Source organism: Hemitrygon akajei, chromosome 1 (genome assembly GCF_048418815.1).
Source record: "Hemitrygon akajei chromosome 1, sHemAka1.3, whole genome shotgun sequence".
Classification (NCBI taxonomy): Eukaryota; Metazoa; Chordata; class Chondrichthyes; order Myliobatiformes; family Dasyatidae; genus Hemitrygon; species Hemitrygon akajei.
The window spans coordinates 54050699-54072632 of NC_133124.1; the positions used below are offsets into that span (position 1 = coordinate 54050699).

At 41.7% G+C, this 21934-nt stretch overlaps 1 protein-coding gene across 3 annotated transcripts in view; it reads left to right on the plus strand.

Moving 5' to 3' along the window:
- adcy8 (adenylate cyclase 8 (brain)) overlaps positions 1 to 21934 on the plus strand; it is a 129977-nt gene that overhangs the window by 85100 nt on the left and 22943 nt on the right. For 2 of the 3 annotated variants that reach the window (XM_073043334.1, XM_073043350.1), the window contains exons 11-13: positions 603 to 692; positions 13967 to 14139; positions 16047 to 16128. In XM_073043334.1, coding sequence (XP_072899435.1) covers positions 603 to 692; positions 13967 to 14139; positions 16047 to 16128 — 345 coding nt within the window. The remainder of the gene's footprint in view (positions 1 to 602; positions 693 to 13966; positions 14140 to 16046; positions 16129 to 21934) is intronic. The other variant, XM_073043343.1, reaches the window with a different exon arrangement.

The window sequence follows — 21934 nt, forward strand, 5'->3', positions numbered from 1 at the left end:
CATTTAATTCACTCAACATTTATGAGAAAAATATTACAATGCCACAGGAGAAGCGATGGGTATTGGGACTGACAGGCAAAGAGCTGTTGTGATGAATGATATCCTCCAAAGTTGTAACAATGCTATGATTCAGTGAATGATGTATTAAATGACGCACCTGCAGATTATTTTTCAAAGGTATATTTTTAAATTGCAGTGTAGGCAGCACTGTGGCATGGCTAGCAGAGCTGCTGACCAGCTGGTGTGCTGCTTTCACATTCTCTCTGCAGCCTTGTAGATTTCATAGTTTCCCTCCAGGTCCCAAAGATGTGGCTGGCTCCAGGTTACATTACCACTGTACATTACCCCCAGCGTGTGGGTGAGCGGTAGAATCTAAAGTGAGTTTATGGAAAGGTAATGAGAATAAAATGGGATTCAAGTAAATTTAGTGTAAATGGGGATTTGTTATTTAGTGTGCAATCAGGCTGAAAAGCTTGTTTTCACTCTGCACGGCTCTATGTTCCCAAAACTTTTAAATTTTATCTATTTTAGAATTACCAACTGGAATTATGACAATTTTGAGAAGTAATTACATTTATCTAATCTTTGAACTTCTTTTTCAGTTTTGGTGTGACTCTGAAAAATCGAAAACTGATAAGAACCAAACGTTCAATTCTACTGCCAAGTGTACAGATATATGCTTCTATCCCGAGGTACTCAAACACTCTCTTATCAGCATGCTTGACTTTATTCTTTTAATTATACCAGCCTGCTCTTTGTTCAGTCTTAACAGTCTGACTGCATGCATTGTATTTGCAAAATTACATGCACCAGGACTTTTGCACATCCAGGCAGAAAAAATTCTGCACTGGTGCCAAATCATTCTTGAGTAAATAAATGAAATATTCACTACTTAGAGATTAATTTCTTTCTTTGACATATATGAACATATTGCTTTGCTTGCTTTAAGCAGAGAGTTTTGGATGTAACAAGGTGGGTTGTGTTGATTAAGGGATGAAACACCTAGCCATGTTATCATCTAGTAACAATCCTACATAAAATTCTGCAGATGCTGTAAATCTGAAATTTTAAAAAAGCACAGGAAATGCTGGAAGTACTCTCCAAGTCAAAAAGTAGAGGGAAAAACAGAATCAATGTGTCCTATAATGACCTATCACCAGATTTGGGAACAATTAGACACAAAATAAATTTTAAACTTCAGGGAAAGCAGAGAGGTTTGGGGCATGGAAAGATGGAGAGAAGGCATGATACAAATGGAGGTGATACCAGCTGAAAGAGGATGGTGCATAACATCAACTCTGTCTAAGGGAGGTATGTAAACAGCAGGAGACACATATACTTCTGACACCATCATAACATTAAGCCAAGAAAGATGGAAATGTTAGATGTGTCCTTGGCATGCCTTATTATCCTATATTATTCAACTGGACATTGAATCAGAAGGTTGTATATATTGTGGTAAATCAGGTGCAGTCGACTTTATCAATCTTTATCCAAGCAGGAGGAGGCTAAATACAGGGAGCTCGGAGTTGAAGTGGGATGAGCTATAAAAGTATTAGTCACCTGAATCCTCAAGATTGAGCAGAAATAGTCTGCAATATGGTCACCGAGTCTGCGTTTGGTTTTCTCAGTGTAGTGGAGAGAATAGCAAGGCTCTTCACATGGCCGCAGACCACCTGGACAATGCAAACACCTACATCAGGATGCTGTTCATCGACTATAGCTCAGCATTTAACACCATCATTCCCACAGTCCTGATTGAGAAGTTACAGAACCTGGGCCTCTGTACTTCCCTCTGCAATTGGATCCTTGACCTCCTAATCGGAAGACCACAATCTATGCAGATTGGTGAAAATACCACCTCCTCGCTGACAATCAACACTGGTGCACCTCAGCTCAAGTACCATCTATAAATATGCTGATGATGCAACCGTTGTTGTTAGAATCTCAGATGCAGATGAGAGGGCGTACAGGAGCGAGATAAACCAACTAGTGGAGTGGTGTCACAGCAAAAAACTAGCACTCAACGTCAATAAGACGAAAGAGCTGATTGTGGACTTCAGGAAGGGTAAAACAAAGGAACACATACCAATCCTCATAGAGGGATCAGAAGTGGAGAGAGTGAGCAGCCTCAAGTTCCTGAGTGTCAAGATCTCTGAGGACCTAACCTGGTCGCAACATGTCAATATAGCCTCAAAGAAGGCAAGACAGCAACTACTTCATCAGGGGTTTGAAGAGATTTGGCATGTCAACAAAACACTCAAAAACTTCTATAGATATACCGTGGAGAGCATTCTGACAGGCTGCATCACTGTCTGGCATGGCGGGAGGGGGGTGGGGGGGTGCGGGGAGGGCTACTGCATAGGAAAGAAAGAAGCTGCAGAGGGTTGTAAATCTAGACAGCTCCATCTTGGATACCAGCCTACAAAGTACCCAGGAGATCTTCAAGGAGCGGTGTCTCAGAAAGGCAGCGTCCATTATTAAGGACCTCCAGCACCCAGGACATGCCCTTTTCTCACTGTTACCATCAGGTAGGAGATACAGAAGCCTGAAGGCACACACTCAGTGATTCAGGAACAGCTTCTTCCCCTCTGCCATCCAATTCCTAAATGGACATTGAGCCCATGAACACTACCTCATTTTTTTCAATATATATTATTTCTGTTTTTGAATGATTTTTAATCAATATGCATATACTGTAATTGATTTACTTATTTATTTATTTTCATCTATATTATGTATTTTATTGAACTGCTGCTGTTAAGTTAACAAATCGCATGACACATGCCAGGAGAGCGAGGATGTAATTGATCAAAGTTGCAGGGAAGTAGTCACCCCGAAGTTGCAGGAGGTGAATAGCCGGGTGACTGTCAGGAGAAATGGAAATAGGCAGTTAGAGCAGAGCACCCCTGTGGCCATTCCCCTCAAAAGTAAGTAAACTACTTTGGATACTTTTGTGTGGATGACCACCTGGGAGAATGCCACGGCGACCAGGTTACAGGCACTGACCATGGGTCCGTGGTGCAGAAGGGAAAGAGAGAGAAGGGAGCGGCAGTGATAGGAGACTTGATATTGAGGGGAACAGACAAGAGATTCTGTAGACATGAACAGGACACCCAGATGGTATTTTGCCTCCCAGGTTCTAGTGTCAAGGATATCTCAGATCGTCTCTACAACACTTTGGAGAGGGAGGGAGAGCAGCCAAATGTCTTGGTACATATTGGTACCAATGACATAGGAAGGAAAAGCACTGAGGTCCTGAAAAGAGAATTTAGAGAGTTAGTTAGAAAGCTGAGAAGCAGGACCTCCAGGATAGTAATATCTGGATTGCTGTCTGTGCTACGCGCCAGTGAGGGCAGAAACAGGATGATTTGGCAGATTATTGGGTGGCTGAGAATCTGGTGCAGGGGGAGGGCTTTAGGTTCTTAGATCATTGGGATTTCTTCTGCAGGAGGTATGACATGTTCAAAAGTGATGGGTTGCACTTGAACCCGAAAGGGATCAATATTCTCACAGGCAGGTTTGTTAGAGCTGTTGGGGAGGGTTTAAACTAACTTGGCAGGGGAGTGGGAACCGGAGTGAGAGGACGCAGGAAAGGATGGATGGTAAAAAGTGAAGGTAGCATGCAGTCAGATTGTCAGGAAGGGCAGGCAGGTGATGAGACTTAGTTACAGCCAACAGGCTGAGTATCAAAACAGATGCAGAATCAGAAAGGACAGCAAATACGGCACTCAAGGTATTGGATCTAAATGCTCATAGTATAAGAAATAAGGTGGATGACCTTGTTGCAATATTACAGATTGCCAGGTATGATGTTGTGGTCATCACTGAATTGTGGCTGAAGGATGGTTGTAGTTGGGAGCTGAATGTTCAAGGTTACACATTATATTGGAGGGATAGGAAGATAGGAGAGGGGATGGTGTGGCTCTACTGGTAAAGAATACCATCAAATCAGTAGAAAGATGTGACGTAGAATCAGAAGATGTTGAATCCTTGTGGGTTGAGTTAAGAAACTGCAAGGGTAAAAGGATGTTAATGACAGTTATATAAAGGCCTCCCAACAGTGGCTGGGAGGTGGACGACAGGTTACATCAAGAAATAGAAAAGGCAAGTTAAAAGGGCAATGTTATTATAGCTATGGGAAATTTTAACATGCAGATTGATTGGGAAAATCAGGTTGGTAATGGATCACAAGAGAGTGAGCTTGTTGAATGCCTAAGAGATAGCTTTTTAGAGCAGTTTGTCATTAAGCCTACCAGGGAACCAGCTATACTGGATTGGGTGTTATGTAATGAACTGGAAGCGATTAGGGAGCTTAAGGTAAAATAGCCCTTAGGAACCAGTGATCACACTCTGATTGAGTTCAACTTGAAATTTGATAGGGAGAAAGTAAAGTCTGATGTAGCAGTATTTCAGTGGAGTAAGGGAAATTACAGTGGTATGAGAGAGGAGATGGCCAAAGTAAATTGGGAAGAGCTGCTGGCAGAGATGTCAGCAGAGCAGCAATGGTGTGTGTTTCTGGGAAAAATTAGGAAGGTACAGGACATGTGTATTCCAAAAATTAGTCCAGCAGCCATCTCCTTGTCCCCGTTATTATTTCTCCTGCCTCATTTTCTAGCAGTCCTATATCCACTCTCATTTCTCTTTTATTTTTAGTAAACTTGAAAAAAATTTTACTATCCACTTTGATATTATTTGTTAGCTTGCTTAAGTATTTCAGTGTGCCTGATGTAGTGTGTGAGGAAAGAGAAGTGGGTGGAGTTACTATTACAAGAGAGAAGATGCTCAAAAAGCTGAAAGACCTAAAGGTACATAAGTCACCCGGACCAGATGAACTGCACCCCAGGGTTCTGAAAGAGCTAGTGTTAGAGATTGTGTTACCAGGTTCGGATATGGCCCAAGTGCGGAGTGAGAGACGCTAAAGCAGGTCGATAGCTCACAGACTTTAATATGAACAGTGTTAAAGGGAAAATAAAACAATAAACGCTGGGCCAAATAGGGCCGTTAACTAAAACTCTCAAAAGGAAAACGAAGCCTACACTGCGGCTGAAAAGAACATTTAAACAATAAACAAATACCGCTAGTCTTCAGAGTCAGTTGACTTGAAAGCCCATCATCTCAGGGAAGGCCGAAAGTAAACCAGCAGCGAAGCATTGCTACGCACTGTCCAAGTCTCAACAAGCACTTTGACGATATGTATGGAGTTAAATACTATCACGATTAAATAATAATTACCTGACATGTGCATATTCACAAGCGCAATTGCCGTATCTACTGCGCTGCCAAATCCGTGGTTGTGACAGATTGTCGTGGCATTAGAAATGATCTTTCAATTCTCTTCAAATTCTTTGAAGAGATTACAAGTAGGATAGATAAAGGGGATGCAGTGAATGTTGTATATTTGGACTTTCAGAAGGCCTTCAACAAGGTGCCACACATGAGGCTGCTTACCAAGTTAAATGCCCTTGGTATTACAGGAAATTTACTAACATGGTTAGAGCATTGGCTGGTTGGTAGGAGACAGTGAGTGGGAATAAAAGGATCCTTTTCTGGTTGGCTGCCAGTGACGAGTGGTGTTCCACAGGGGTTGGTGTTAGCACCACTTCTTTTTATGCTGCATATACATGATTTAGATGATGGAATAGATGGCTTTATTGCCAAGCTTTCAGATGATATAGGATTGGTGGAGGGGCAGGTAGTGTTGAGGAAACCCGTAGGTTGCAGAAGGACTTAGACAGATTAGAAAAATGGGCAAGAGAGTGACAAATGAAATACAATAATGGAAAATGCATGGTCATGCACTTTGGTTGTAGAAATAAATGTGTGGACTATTTTCTAAATGGGGAGAAAATCCAGGAATCTGAGATGCAGAGGGACTTGGGAGTCCTTGTGCAGAACACCCTGGAGGTTAACTTATAAGTTGAGTCAGTGGTGAGGAAGGCAAATGCCATGTTAGCATTCATTTCAAGAGGTCTAGAATACAAGAGCAAGGATGTGATGCTGAGGATTTATAAGGCATTGGTGAAGCCTCACCTTGAGTATTGTGAACAGTTTTGGTCCCCTCATCTTGGGAAAGATGTGCTGGCATTGGAGAGGGTCCAGAGAAGATTCACAACGATGATTCCAGGAATGGAAGGGTTATCATACAAGGAGAATTTGATGGCTCTGGGTCTGTACTCGCTGGAATTCAGACAGATGAAGGGGGATCTCTTTGAAACCTTTTGAAGGTTGAAAGGCCTAGACAAAGTAGATGTGGAAAGGATGTTTCCCATGTTAGGAGAGTCTAGGACAAGAGGGCTCAGCCTCAGGATAGAAGGGCGCCCTTTCAAAACAGAGATACAGAGACATTTTTTTAGCCAGAGGGTGGTGAATTTGTGGAATTTGTTGCCACATGCAGCTGTGGAAGCCTGGTCTTTGGGTATATTTAAGGGAGAGATTGATAGGTTCTTGATTGGGCGTGGCATCAAAGGTTACAGGGAGTAGGCCGGGAACTGGGGTTGAGGAGGAGATAGCAAAAAGGATCAACCATGATTGAATGGCACAGCAAACTCAATGGGCCAAATGGCCTAATTCTGCTCCTATGTCTTATGGTCTCATGGTCTTATAATAAACCTGCTGATGATTCTGACCTTCAAATGCAGAATAATCTGAAGGGAGAAGCCACTGTTTCACCTAGTGAGTGGTTTTATGGGTCTCGTTGACTAGAAGAGGGAATGCCAAAAGATGAGGACTGCAATAGAATCCGCTTTAAGAAGGTGGAAATCAATTCAGAGCATCTCAAAAGGAAACTTCCCAAGAGGAATACAGAAAAAGGTGAAACTATACCTACTGGTTTCATCTAATTGAAGATGTCAGAATATACAAAGAATAATTTGTTGTTGAATTTGGGCAGGTAGGGTGGAAAGTAAGGATGAGGAGAATCCTGTCCTGGTTCTGGGAAGAACGAGGATATCTAAGCAGAAACAAGAAATATAGAACAGATGTGAATTATAGCCTTCTCACAAAAGCAGTAATTTCAAGTCCACAAACACAATAACTTGGGCTTACAAAATATACTTCGAATGCGTAAGATCTTTACAATATGTCTCATATTAGGCAATGTAAAATCAATACACAATACCATGGGAATTATTATGAGGAATGTTAAGAATTATCCTAAGGATGGGCAGACGATGGGGAAAATGGAAAAATGAGTTGAAGGGACAAAAGGAGAACTGAGCTGGAGAAATGCAGAGATAGTTTTTATCTCCACACAGGAGTAGATTTGAACATAGAACATAGAAAACCTACAGCACAATACAGGCCTTTTGGCCCACAATGCTGTGCTGAACATGTATTTACTTTAGAAATTACGTGAATTTTTCTATTTTCCTAAGCTCCATTAACCTATCCTGGAGTCTCTTAAAAGACCCTATCATATCCGCCTCCACACCATTGTCGGCAGCCCATTCCACGCACTCACCATTCTCTGCATTAAAAAAACTTACCCCTGACATCTCCTCTGTACCTACTTCCAAGCACCTTAAAACTGGGCCCTCTCGTGTTAGCCATTTCAGCCCTGGGTAAAATCCTCTGACTATCCACACGATCAATGCCTCTCATCATCTTAAACCCCTCTAACAGATCACCTCTAATCTAAGGAGAAAAGGCCAAGTTTCCTCAACCTATTCTCATAGGGCGTGCTCCCAATCCAGGCAACATCCTTGTGAATCTCCTCTGCACCCTTCCTATAGTTTCCACATCCTTCCTGTAGTGAGGTGACCAGAAGTGAGCACAGTACTCCAAGTGGTGTCTGACCAGGGTCCTATATAGCTGTAACATTATAATTCGGCTCTTGAACTCAATTCCATGGTTGATGAAGTCCTTTACACCGTATGACTTCTTAACCACACAGTCAACCTGTGTAGCAGCTTTGAGTGTCCGATGGACTCAGATCTCAAGATCCCTCTGATCTCCACACTGCCAAGAGTCTTACCATTAATACTATATTCTGCCATCAAATTTGATCTACCAAAATGAACCACCTCAGGGTTGAACTCCATCAGCCATTTCTCAGCCCAGTTTCTTATCCTATCGATGTCACGCTGTAACTTCTGACAGCCCTCCACACTATCCACAACACCCCCAACCTTTGTGTCATCAGCAAATTTACTAACCCATCCCTCCACTTCCTCATCCAGGTCATTTATAAAAGTCATTAAGAGAAAAGGTCCCTGAGGCACACCACTGGTCACCAGCCTCCATGCAGAATATGACCTGTCTACAACTGCTCTTTGCCTTCTGCCTGCAAGCCAATTCTGAATCCACAAAGCAAGATCCCATTGGATCCTATGCCTCCTTACTTACTTAGTAGGCCTTGCATGCAGTATCTTATCAAATGCCTTGTATAAACACTACATCTACTGCTCCATCTTCATCAATGTATTTAGTCATGTCCTCAAAAAATCCAATCAGGCTCGTAAGGCATGACCTGCCCTTGACAAAGCCATGCTGACTATAAAGATGGGACGGAGAAGAGGAGAGCTGTTGTCATTGGAGACTCTATAGTCAGGGGAACAGACAGGAGATTTTGTGGACATGAGAAGGAAACCTGCATGGTTTGTTGACTCACGGGTGCCAGGGTCTGGGATGTCTCTGACCGGGTGCATGACATCCTAGTACAAGAGGGAAAGCAACCAGAAGACGTGATACATGTTGGGACCAACTACATAAGCAGGAAGAGGGATGAGGTCCTGAAGTGTGGGTTTCAGGAACTAGGCAGAAGGCTGAAGAACAAGACCTCAAGGGTGGTGTTCTCAGGATTGCTGCCAGTACTACGTGATAGTGATGGTAAGAATTGGAGGAGATGGCAGTTGAATGCGTGGCTGAGGAGTTGGTGCAGGGGGCAGGGTTTTAGATTTTTGGACCATTGGGATCTCTTCTGGGGAAGGTGGGACCTGTACAGATTGGATGGGTTGCACCTGAACTCGAGGGGGAGCAATATCCTTGCTGGTAGGTTTGCTAGCATGGTTCGGGAGGGTTTAAACTAATTTGCAAGGGAGATGGGACCCGGAGCGATAGAGCAGTGAAAGAAGTGCATGGAGTAAAGCCAGATCTAACATATAGAGAGGCTTTGAGGAAAGAGAAGCAGAATAAAGGGTATAAAGGTAGTAAGATAGAAGGGCCAAAGTGTGAGTACTTCAATGCAAGAAGCATCAGGAACAAAGGTGATGAACTGAGAGCTTGGATACATACATGGAATTATGATGTAGTGGCCATTACGGAGACTTGGCTGGCACCAGGGCAGGAATGGATTCTCATTATTCCTGGATTTCTGTGCTTTAAAAGGGATAGAGAGGGGGGAAAAGGGGAGGAGGGGTGGCATTACTGGTCAGGTATACTATTACAGCTGCAGAAAGGGTGGGTAATGTAGCAGGATCTTCTTTTGAGTCAGTATGGGTGGAAGTCAGGAACAGGAAGGGAGCAGTTACTCTACTGGGGGTATTCTATAGGCCCCCTGGTAGCAGCAGAGATACCAAGGAACAGATTGGGAGGCAGATTTTGGAAAGGTGCAAAAATAACAGGGTTGTTATCATGGGTGATTTTAACTTCCCTAATATTGATTGGCACCTGATTAGTTCCAAGGGTTTAGATGGGGCAGAGTTTGTTAACTGTGTCCAGGATGGATTCCTGTCACAGTATGTTGACAGGCCGACTAGGCGAAATGCCATACTAGATCTAGTATTAGGTAACAGACCGGGTCAGGTCACAGATCTGTCAGTGGGTGAGCATCTGGGGGACAGTGATCACCGCTCCCTGACCTTTAGCATTATCATGGAAAAGGATAGAATCAGAGAGGATAAGAAAATTTTTAATTGGAGAAGGGCAAATTATGAGGCTATAAGGCTAGAACTTGCGGGTGTGAATTAGGATCATGTTTTTGCAGGGAAATGTACTATGGACATGTGGTCGATGTTTAAGGATCTCTTGCAGGATGTTTGGGATAAATTTGTCCCAGTGAAGAAGATAAAGAATGGTAGGATGAAGGAATCATGGGTGACAAGTGAAGTGGAAAATCTAGTCAGGTGGAAGAAGGCAGCATACATGAGGTTTAGGAAGCAAGGATCAGATGGGTCTATTGAGGAATATAAGGTAGCAAGAAAGGAGCTTAAGAAGGGGCTGAGAAGAGCAAGAAGGGGGCATGAGAAGGCCTTGGCGAGTAGGGTAAAGGAAAACCCCAAGGCATTCTTCAATTATGCGAAGAACAAAAGGATGACTGGAGTGAAGGTAGGACCGAGTAGAGATAAAAGTGGGAAGACGTGCCTGGAGACTGTGGAAGTGAGCGAGGTCCTCAATGAATACTTCTCTTCGGTATTCACCACTGAGAGGGAACTTGATGATGGTGAGGACAATATGAGTGAGGTTGATGTTCTGGAGCATGTTGATATTAAGGGAGAGGAGGTTTTGGAATTGTTAAAATACATTAGGACGGATAAGTCCCCGGGGCCTGACGGAATATTCCCCAAGCTGCTCCAAGAGGCAAGGGAAGAGATTGCTGAACCTCTGACTAGGATCTTTATGTCCTCGTTGTCCATGGGAATGGTACCGGAGGATTGGAGGGAGGTGAATGTTGTCCCCTTGTTCAAAAACGTTAATTGGGATAGTCCAGGTGATTATATGCCAGTGAGCCTTACGTCTGTGGTGGGAAAGCTGTTGGAAAAGATTCTTAGAGATAGGATCTATGGGCATTTAGAGAATCATGGTCTGATCAGGGACAGTCAGCATGGTTTTGTGAAGGGCAGATCGTGTCTAACAAGCCTGATAGAGTTCTTTGAGGAGGTGACCAGGCATATAGATGAGGGTAGTGCAGTGGATGTGATCTACATGGATTTTAGTAAGGCATTTGACAAGATTCCACACAGTAGGCTTATTCAGAAAGTCAGAAGGCATGGGATCCAGGGACGTTTGGCCAGGTGGATTCAGAATTGGCTTGCCTGCAGAAGGCAGAGGGTTGTGGTGGAGGGAGTACATTCAGATTGGAGGGTTGTGACTAGTGGTGTCCCACAAGGATCTGTTCTGGGACCTCTACTTTTTGTGATTTTTATTAACGACCTGGATGTGGGGTTAGAAGGGTGGGTTGGCAAGTTTGCAGACGACACAAAGGTTGGTGGTGTTGTAGATAGTGTAGAGGATTGTCAAAGATTGCAGAGAGACATTGATAGGATGCAGAAGTGGGCTGAGAAGTGGCAGATGGAGTTCAACCCGGAGAAGTGTGAGGTGGTACACTTTGGAAGGACAAACTCCAAGGCAGAGTATAAAGTAAATGGCAGGGTACTTGGTAGTGTGGAGGAGCAGAGGGATCTGGGGGTACATGTCCACAGATCCCTGAAAGTTGCCTCACAGGTAGATAGGGTAGTTAAGAAAGCTTATGTTAGCTTTCATAAGTCGAGGGATAGAGTTTAAGAAATGCGATGTAATGATGCAGCTCTATAAAACTCTAGTTAGGCCACATTTGGAGTACTGTGTCCAGTTCTGGTCGCCTCAGTATAGGAAGGATGTGGAAGCATTGGAAAGGGCACAGAGGAGATTTACCAGGATGCTGCCTGGTTTGGAGAGTATGGATTATGATCAGAGATTAAGGGAGCTAGGGCTTTACTCTTTGGAGAGAAGGAGGATGAGAGGAGACATGATAGAGGTGTACAAGATATTAAGAGGAATAGACAGAGTGGACAGCCAGCGCCTCTTCCCAGGGCCCCACTGCTCAGTACAAGAGGACATGGCTTTAAGGTAAGGGGTGGGAAGTTCAAGGGGGATATTAGAGGAAAGTTTTTTACTCAGAGAGTGGTTGGCGCGTGGAATGCACTGCCTGAGTCAGTGGTGGAGTCAGATACACTAGTGAAGTTTAAGAGACTACTAGACAGGTATATGGAGGAATTTAAGGTAGGGGGTTATATGGGAGGCAGGGTTTGAGGGTCGGCACAACATTGTGGGCCGAAGGGCCTGTACTGTGCTGTACTGTTCTATGTTCTATGTTCGATGATTTGTTGGACAACAATGTTATTCATTAATTGCTTTCATTCAGTTAGCAATGCTAGAAAGGTGGAGTAAAAGCTAAGCTACATAGTTTGAAAGAATTGTAAGAGAGTTGCAATCTGCAAAATAGCACAACCTGAAAAGATAAAAATAAAGCTAGAAAGAAGCTGTTTCTTTCTATTCCAATGGTAAAATGAGAAGCATCAGGGGGAGTACAGTCTGAAATGTTCATGGAGGCAAATAGTGTGGCAAAGACAAGGAGTTACTTTAAGTTATTTTTCACATTTCTGCTACAAATACTTCATGGAAGTAGTGATGAGAAGTGTTACGAGCCAAATTTAGAAGGAACCAAAGAAAACTAATGAAACTAAAACTAGTGATATAAAGACACTAAGCAGTATAATAACAATATAATAGCGATCTAGCAGTAGCGTTAGTGATCTTAGCGGTCAACAAAAAAATCACCCTGTGGCCCACTCCCTGGCTCTACTTAGACCAAACTCAACCTAGATAAGTAGTGAATACATAACTATATTCATTCACTTCTACTGCACCCCAGCCCACATGACAGATAACCATAATAAACACACAATACAAATACAATACAGAGAGACAGAAAATAGATACATGGCTCCTACAGAATGCAATAGTGACAAGAGTTAGGCCACTTTAAATGTATCTAATTGTACTTGAGTTTGCCCTGGAATCAAGGGGAGCAGTATATACTTTCATGTGCTTTTATTTCAGGGATTTATTTTAATAACTCAAATAAGTTTAATAATTTTGTAATATTTAGTTTCTCTGGTACTTTGTTGTGTTATCAGATTAAGAGGACTCTTTATGATGAGACTCAGATAGTAAGTGCCGTCCAGAAAAGTTGCAATTATTTAAACTATAGGAGATGAAAGTTATTTTTACAGAGCAACACACAGAAGATTCTGGAGGATCTCAGCAGGTCAGGCAGCATCTATGGAGAGATTAAAGACTAAAGACTAGCTTTGATACGTTCATCAAAATATTGAAACATACAGTGAAATCCATCATTTGCGTCAATGACCAACGTAGAGAGGATGTGCTGGGGACAGTCAGCCACATTTCCAGTGCCAACGTAGCATGTCTGCAAATTATTAACCCTAACCTATACATCTTTGGAATGTGGGAGGAAATCCGATTCTCACGGTCATGTGGAGAACATACAGACTCCTTATAGACAGCGTCAGGACATGAACCCGAGTTGCTGGAGCTGTAATGGCATTACGCTAACTGCTAATTTACTCTGCTGCCCGGGGTTACTACCGTGTTGCTAAGGGTTCGGACCAGGACCCTTCGTCAATTCCATTATCTTAATAGAGAACGTCCAGAAATGAGATTGAATGGGAACAAATTTCATTGAGGCATTCATGTTCTGATGAAGAGGCTCAGCCTAAAATGCCAACTGTTTATTCCTCTCCATATATGACCTGCTGAGTTCCTCCAGCCCTTTGTGCATGTTACTCTGAATTTCCAGCATCTGAATAATGCCTTGTATCAATATTTTTACAGCTACTTTTGAAATTAAATGGGATGCATAATTTTGATTATTTAAAGTTATACCACTTGACTGGCAGCCCAGTGAATAATGCATTGGTGTGTTATCACTCTGAGTCATAGAAAATGAAAGCTGATGTCATGATCCCTCCACACATCCACTCCATTACCTTGAGTGGTATAGATAGGGAACAAGTCCAGAAATGAGACTGAATGGGAACAAGCATCCAAGTTACTTTATGCAGTTCATTAAGTTTAAATACATTGTCATGGAGAAGAGCAAAGTGTCAGAGCTAATGGTGTTTTATTGGAAGATCTAAAATCCACCAAGCATTTAACCTGCCTGTAATAAATTCACAGAATATCTGAAGCAGTGTCTGTTACAGAGTTGAAGCTCTAATCTAACCCTTGTGTGTTATTTGTCTAGTATTTTGTGTTTACTGGAGTGCTAGCAATGGTGACCTGTGCAGTGTTTCTCCGTCTGAATTCCATCCTGAAACTTGCCGTTTTACTGATAATGATTGCGGTTTACTCACTACTGACTGAAACCATCTACAGCTCGCTCTTTGTTAGATATGATAACTTCTATCACAGTGGAGAGTAAGTGCTTAATTTTCTATTCCATTCAATACCAATTGCATTATTTAGACATGGAAGCATGGCAATTTTTTTTAGTTCTAAAGCGGTAATGCTTAATGTCCAGGAACAAGAATGGACAAGGCTCAAACCCCACCCCTATCAGTTCGTAGTCTGGATCTTAATGCATGCCAAAGTTCCACGCAGTTCAAGGTATGTCCCATCAGGCTACAGGGGTATTTTTAGATATGTATTTTGTCTGTTACCCTCTAGCTCCCAGCTACAGTCACAATGGTAGCATCCTAGCATTATCTCAGGTGTCAAATTAAAGTTTAGATTTCAAAATTCAGTGTAAAATTTATTAGCAGAGTACATACATGTCACCACATACAATCTTGAAATTCTTTTGTGGCCACACTTAGCAGATCTATAGAAGAGTAAATGTAACCAGGATCTGTAGACTCTAAATAAACTGTGCAAATGCTGATTATACAGAAACAGCAATAAATGACGGGCAAGAACCAAGAGCCTGATGGCTGAGGGGTAGTAACTGTTCCTGACCATGGTGGTGCAGGTCCTGAGGACCTGTACGTTCTACCTGATGGAAGCAATGAGAAAAGAGCATGGCCTGGGTGGTGAGGATCTTTGATGATGGATGCTGCTTTTCTACAGCAATGTTTCATGTCAATTGCTCAATGGTTGGGAGGCCTTTACCTGTGATGTTCTGGGACGAATCCACTACCAGTTGTAGGATTTTCCGCTCAAAGGCATTGGTATTCCCATACCATAAGTGAGTGAAGAAGAAGGGAATAGTTTAACATAACACAATAGTTTAACAATAACACAATAAAACATACAACTGTATTAAAAATGAAACAAATCCGTTGCTCAAACTGAGATGAGGATATATTCAATACAGAAAGAGATTATATGTGGTCCTTTAAGGACCATGAGCTCAGTTCTCAGTATTCTATATAACAGGATGCAGAGGACACAATCGTATTGTTTTTTAAGGAACTATAAGAAGAACATTTGTGCTCCTGACAAATTATTTACAGCATTATCAGTTATTGATTATATTGTTCATCTAAATTTTGGTTCCTTTCGTGGAATACTTATGCAGCACGAGCAAATTATATTTCTCTTTCCTATAATTGCTTTTCCCTTTACAAAAGTTTCTATAGGAAACAAATTCAATATTGAAAGAAACTGTTTTATAACTCTGTGTACTTGTAAGGAGTAAATATTCTTGATTGGTGGCTATAAAAGATTAAATAGATGAATTAGACCTGCATATGCTTATCTTGTGCCTAAATCTGGCAATTGAAAATTCCTGGGGCTGTGAAGCACATCTCTGGCAGGCACCCTAACCACCCTATATGTGACTGGCTGCTGCTAAGCTAGTCCACAAATCATAATCCTTCACATATCACTCATGATCGAACCACAAGAACAAACCCCAAAATTGTCTTGGCCACCTGTTGTCAGCTTCAAACAATGGTGGGCAGAACTCTTAGGTGAATGCTTGGAGGAGTCTTTGCATGACAGAGGAAAGAATTTTTGGTGAATTCTCATCCTTTTGTAACTTCTGTAATTAAATTTACCTGATCTGGCCCCACTTATCTTATACCTTTTAAGTCCCATCAAACTCTACAGACATTATAAAGATTTGATTGAACCACTGGAAAATGATCTTAAGGTATATTGAGGTATTTGCCTTGCTTCTCCCACTAACCGTCAAAGAACCAGGCATTTACCTGCAAATAGTCCTCTTACTTTCCTGTATATGAATCTCAAAGCCTAACATTTGCTGTTGACCTTTGTAGTAATCTGCACTTAAGTTTGAAAATTTTACTAAGCAAAATAAGAAAGGTGTAACAGTTATAATTTGTTAAATGCATTGTTTAAAAACAAATTTTGTTCTCTTGTAGCAGAGACTTCTTAGGCACGAAAGAAACCTCCCTGCTACTCATGGCAATGTTTCTCCTCGCTGTATTTTATCATGGACAGCAGGTAATTTCCAGATTTAAAGATCCACTATCTGTCAAATTACATTGACTTGTGAATTTGACTTATTATATTTAATCCTAATGATAATTATCTTCTAATGACTTATCTAAACAGGGATTGTTACTCAGCTCCTAATTTTCCACAATCAAAACTGATTTGGTTGAGGGAAATGTGTCCAAAGTTTGCTGAAGATACAAAGTGGGGAGCCTAAGGAGGATGCATAGAGCCTTCATGAGAATGCAGGCTGGTTAAGCGATTGGCAAAGAGCATGGAAAATGAAACTCAAAGGGAAAGTTTGAGAGTTGTTATTTTTCTTCTTGTTTCCTCCTTCCCTATTCTCCAAACTGCTTCCCCACTGGAGGCTGGTGCCAAAGTCTGAGCAATTTGATGCTGGTGACTGCACATAGATCAGTGGAAGCTTTCAGAAATATGTACTGTGGACAGGCCACTTTGGATCGGAAGACAGTGATTGTCATGCCACTGTTTAAAAAAGGATGTAGGCAAAGGGTCGTTGACTATAGGCCAGTTATCTTCATGTCTGTAGTCGGGAAAAATGCTTGAAGTTATCACTAAGGAAGAAATATTGAAACACATAAATAGAAGAGATTCCGTCAGGCAGATGCAGCATGGCCTGCGGAAAGGCAGATCCTGCTTGTCACACTTACTGGAGTTCTTTGATGATGTAACAAGTGCAGTGAGTAGAAGGGCACAGGTTTATGTTGTTAATTTGATTTTCCAGAAGGTGTTTGACAAGGTAGCCCATACAGGACTTATCTATAAGGATGCAAGGAGTTGGGTAACGTATTAGAATGGATAAAGGATGGATTAACCTATAGAAGACAGAGGGTTGGGATAAATGGGTGCTTCTTTGGTTGGCAGTGGCGAATGGAGTGTCACAGGAGTCAGTGCCGGGAAAATGAAATATTTCAGGATACTGTGGAAACATTCAGAAACATCACAGACCCCGGCCCCTGGGGGGCAAATTACCATCCATGTTCCTTTCTCGTGTCCGCAGAATCACCTATCTGTCCTCCTAACTACAGAGTCCCCTGTTACTGCTGCCATCCTCTTCAATTCCCTACACTTCCGAGCCACAAGGCCAGTCTCAGTGCAGAACACAGCCACTGGTGTTTCCCCCAAGTAGGTCCACCCCCCAACAGTACTCAAAATGGAGTACTAATTATTGAGGGGGTCTGCTCTCCACTATCTCCCCTTCCCCCCCCCCCCTGACAGTCCCCCATTTATCTGTCTCCTGTAGCCTTGGGGTGACTACCCCCCTGTAGCTCCTACCTATCACCTCCTCACTTTCCTTAACAAGCTGAAGGTCATCGAGCTGCAGCTTCAGTTCCCTAAAGGAGTCTCCAAGGAGCTGCATCTCAATGCACCTGGTGCAGATCTGGCCATCAAGAAGTCTGGTAGTTTCTCAGAAATCCCACATCTGACACCCAGGATGGAACACTACCTCTGTAGACATAACCCCTATTCTCTCAAGAGCTAAATAAAAAATAAGGAATGAACTTGCCTACTTGCCTTGCCTCCGCCTGTTTTTGCTGAAGCCCTGTTGAGCCAAAGCCTTACTACTCTGACCACTCCAACAATAACCACTCCACTAGACAGTATCCCTCTCTTGCAGAGAATGGGTTTTTAAAGCTCTTCACCAAACTTGCACGCGAACAATTATACTGCATCTGTGCAGTACTCCAATCAAAGCAGGAAAGTTTTTTCTACTGGTAGGTGAAACTAGAATAAAGGGACATAGCCACCAGATTCAGAGGAATAGATTTTGCATTAGGGGGAACTGCTTTTCCTCAAGAGTGGTGAATCTGTGGGATTCTTTGCCCAGGAAAGCAGTAGAAGCTACCTCACTAAATATATGTAAGACACCATTAGGTTGTTTTTTGCATAGTCAGGTAATTAAAGGTTATGGGAAAAAGGCAGGTAGGTGGAGCTGAGTCTACAGCAGATTAGCCAGGATCTTACTGAATGGTGGAACAGGCTTAACTTTTCTGCTCCTATTTTTAATGTTTTTATATTCTTCAAGAGGAAGAGCATGATAGCCTTTATTATAAGAGGAATTGAGGACAAGATTGGAGACATATTATTCCAGTTACACTGGGCCATGATGAAACTGCCCTGGACTAACGTTTGCAAGTTTGATAGGCTTGGATAAGGAGGGATATTCTTGTGATTGAGATAGTTTAGTAAAGCTTCACTGAGTGATTTCTGGAATAGAGGATCATCACATGAAAATGGAAATGCAGACTTGGCCCGTACGCTCTCAAATTTGGAAGAATAAAATGTGATCTCATTGAACTAAACAAAATCCTTATGGGGTTTGACAGGGTAAATACAGAGTTGATATTTTCTCTAATGGAGTGACAGGGCCCTTGCCTACTTCATCTGCTCCCACAATGTCACTGTCAACTGTTCTGCAATCCTACTGCCCAACTTTATACTATCGGCATTAACCACACCACCATCCCCCCTGGCAAGGTCTGGAACTTAGTTTTTGAACCTGGTGTTGTGCAGCACAAACTTCTGTACCTCGTCCCCAATGATAGCTGTGAGAAGATGTGATGGCCTGGATGGTGGGAACCTTTGGTGAAGAATGTTGCTTTGTTAAGGCAGCATCTCTCGTAGACAGTATCAATGGTGAGGAGACTTATGCTCATGTGTCCACAACTCTCTGCAGTTTCTTGTTCTCCTGCTCATTGGAATTGCCATGCAAATCGTGATGCAGCCTGTCCAAGTACATCTACAATACATTCAGGGAGTGAGCTGAGCCTGCTCCAGCCCACTCAATAGCTCTTAACTCAAGAACATTTTACTCCTATTGTAGATAAACCCTTGATTTTTCAGTAAGCTTCAAAGTGTCTTTTCTTTATTCAATTTTGAGATTTGAACTAACTGCCCTTATTGAAATAGCTTCTTGAAATGACTGCAGTGCTTGTCAAAGTTGTCCCGTAGGGCTGTTGGGTTCTGAGATCCAGTCATGCAGAAGTGGTGATATATTTCCAAGTCATGAAGGTTCACAGCTTGGGGGAAACCTGCAGGTGGTTGTATTTCCATGCATCTGCTGCCTTTGCCCTTCTTAATGGGATAGGTAAAGGGTTTGAGAATAGTCTAGACCAGTAACAGCAGTACCTCTTGTAGACATACACACTACAAGAATCGTGTTCTGGCAGCAGAAAAAATGAATGTTTAGGGTGGTTGATATGTTAACAATAGTCAGCATGATTTGGGTTTCATCTAAATCACCCAAGAATCATCTCAAGTTTCTTTTCCATGTTATATGAGCTGGCCTAAGTATAATGTGCATTCTTGTTCTCATTTGAAATCAGTCACATCTGGAACTATTATGCCTCAAGTTGTATTCCCTCACTATTCAGCATCAATTCTACTTCCTTCACAATCACGGCAATTATAATAATAACATTTCTAAAGAGACAATACACAGTAAAGGATGCAAATAGTCATGAAATCCATTTTGGGTAGGTACCTCTTGCATGCTGTTATATCTGTAATAAATGTTTGCAAGAATTGTCTGTATTCATTGCAGAGAAAGGCTACTATTTTCATCTTAATATATTGGGGTTATTTATCAAAGGTTCAAAGGTTTATGATATTGGAAAATACATTGGATGGCCAGTTTGTTCGGCACAAAGTTTGTTAGGTACATAATAAAATGGCCATTGAGTATATGTTTGTGATCTTCTGTTCCTATAGCCCATCCACTTCAGGATTGCATTCAGAGATTGCACCTTCTGTGCATTCTTCTGTACACCTCTGTTGTTTCATGTGGGTATTTGAGTTACTGTTGCCCTACTATCAGCTTGAACCAGTCTGGCTATTTTTCTCAGACCTCTTTCATTAACAAGGTGTCCTTGCCCATAGAACTACCACTCACTGGACATGTATTTTTTGTTTTTGCACTATTCTCTCTAAACTCTAAGACTATCTAAACAGTCTCTCTAAGACTGTTTGCATGAGAGTACCAGGAGATCAGTAGTTTCTGAGATACTCAAACCAACCTGTCTGGGACTTATAATCATTCCATGGTCAAAGGCACAAGTCACATTTCTTCCGCATTCTGATGTTTAATCTGAAAAATAACTGACTCTTGACTATGTCTGCATGCTTTTATGCATTGAGTTGTTGGCCCATGGATACTTGCATTAACAAACAGGTACGCAGGTACCTAATAAAGTGGCAACTGAGTGTATGTGACAGTGAGAGTAAACTAAGGTTATCGTTCATTTTAAAAAATAACATTTTGATAGCAGTGAGGTATATATTAGTGATAATTTCCATCCCTGCTTTTCACATCCTCTGTATCAATGTGTGTGCTCTTTGAGTCCAGCAGTACAGTGCTATTTCAATTCATCTCTGAAAATATTTGTGTATGTAACTGTGTCTAATCTTATGTAGATGTTTTGTTAACAACTAAGATGGAGTATAATGCTTGGAAAAAGATTACAATAAGGCCATTGCTGAACACCTGTTTTCACGGCCATTATAACATTTGCTCACTATCCAGCAATTCCTGCTGGCAGTGCACTGTTATATCTGGTGAGAAAAAATAAAGACGTTTTGGAAGTTTGTTGATCACCAAGCTTGGCAAAATGTTTGAAGATCTTTCGGCTCCACCATCCATGTGCAGTTAAGTGTGTTGTCTCCTCAGAATGCAGCTTATATACCCCTCTAGGGTCTGGATGGATATTGATTAGATGTTCTGATCTGGTTGGCTGGTTCAAAACACAATGAACAGTTGAGAAGTGGAAGATTCTGATTGGCTGGTTTCAAGGGAGGTCCATTGGACCCTGGAGAATTATATAAGATAGCATTCTGAGGAGACAATACCCTCAATTGTGAATTGATGATGGCTTCTCGATTGGAGCCAAAATATCTGCAAACATTTTACCAAGCTCAGCGATCAACTGAACTTTCAAATAGCCAACCTGAGCTACCAATATTCTGCAATATTTCAGATAAAGAACATGTTGTAAATACTCATCAAGTCAAGCAACATCTATGGAGACCAAACCAGAGAATAAAATCATTGACCTGAAACATTAATTCTGTTCCTCTTTCCACAGATTCACAGTGCTGCATAAATTGCTGAGTATTTACAGCTTTTTCTGCCTTTAGTTTAGATTTTGAGTGCTTACAGTTCTTTCTCTTTTGCTTTAAGAATAAATTCATACTTGGTTAAGGAGGCCCCCATAATTGCTTAGACACCAGGCTACACTCACTATTCAGACCCACCGTTAAGCACAGTCATGTAATGATTTAGTAATTGTTGCAATTTTAAGAGTTTCAGCCATGAAGTTAAATGTGCCTGATTCAGAACCTGCTTTCTATTATTTCCATTAACACTAATACAGGTTTCCCCCGCTAGCTGAAGGTAAAGCGTTCCTATGAAATGGTTCGTAAGCCGGAATGTCGTAAAGTGAATAAGCAATTACCATTTATTAATATGGGAAAAATTTGTGAGTGTTCCCAGACCCAAAAGAAAATCTACAATATCATACCATATAACACATAAAACCTAAAATAACAGTAACATATAGTAAAAGCAGGAATGATATGATAAGTACACAGCCTATATAAAGTAGAAATAATGCATGTACGATGTAGTTTCACTTACCAGAATTGGGAAGACAGTGAGCACACTGATGATGGTGTGTTAGGCTGAGTTGTCGGAGGTTGGGGTGCTGGGCAATTTTTTCCAATAAATTGCAGTTTCGTCACAGTTAAACACTTGCTTATATGAATAACCACTTTCTGTAATTATTTTCTTCAGTTCTGC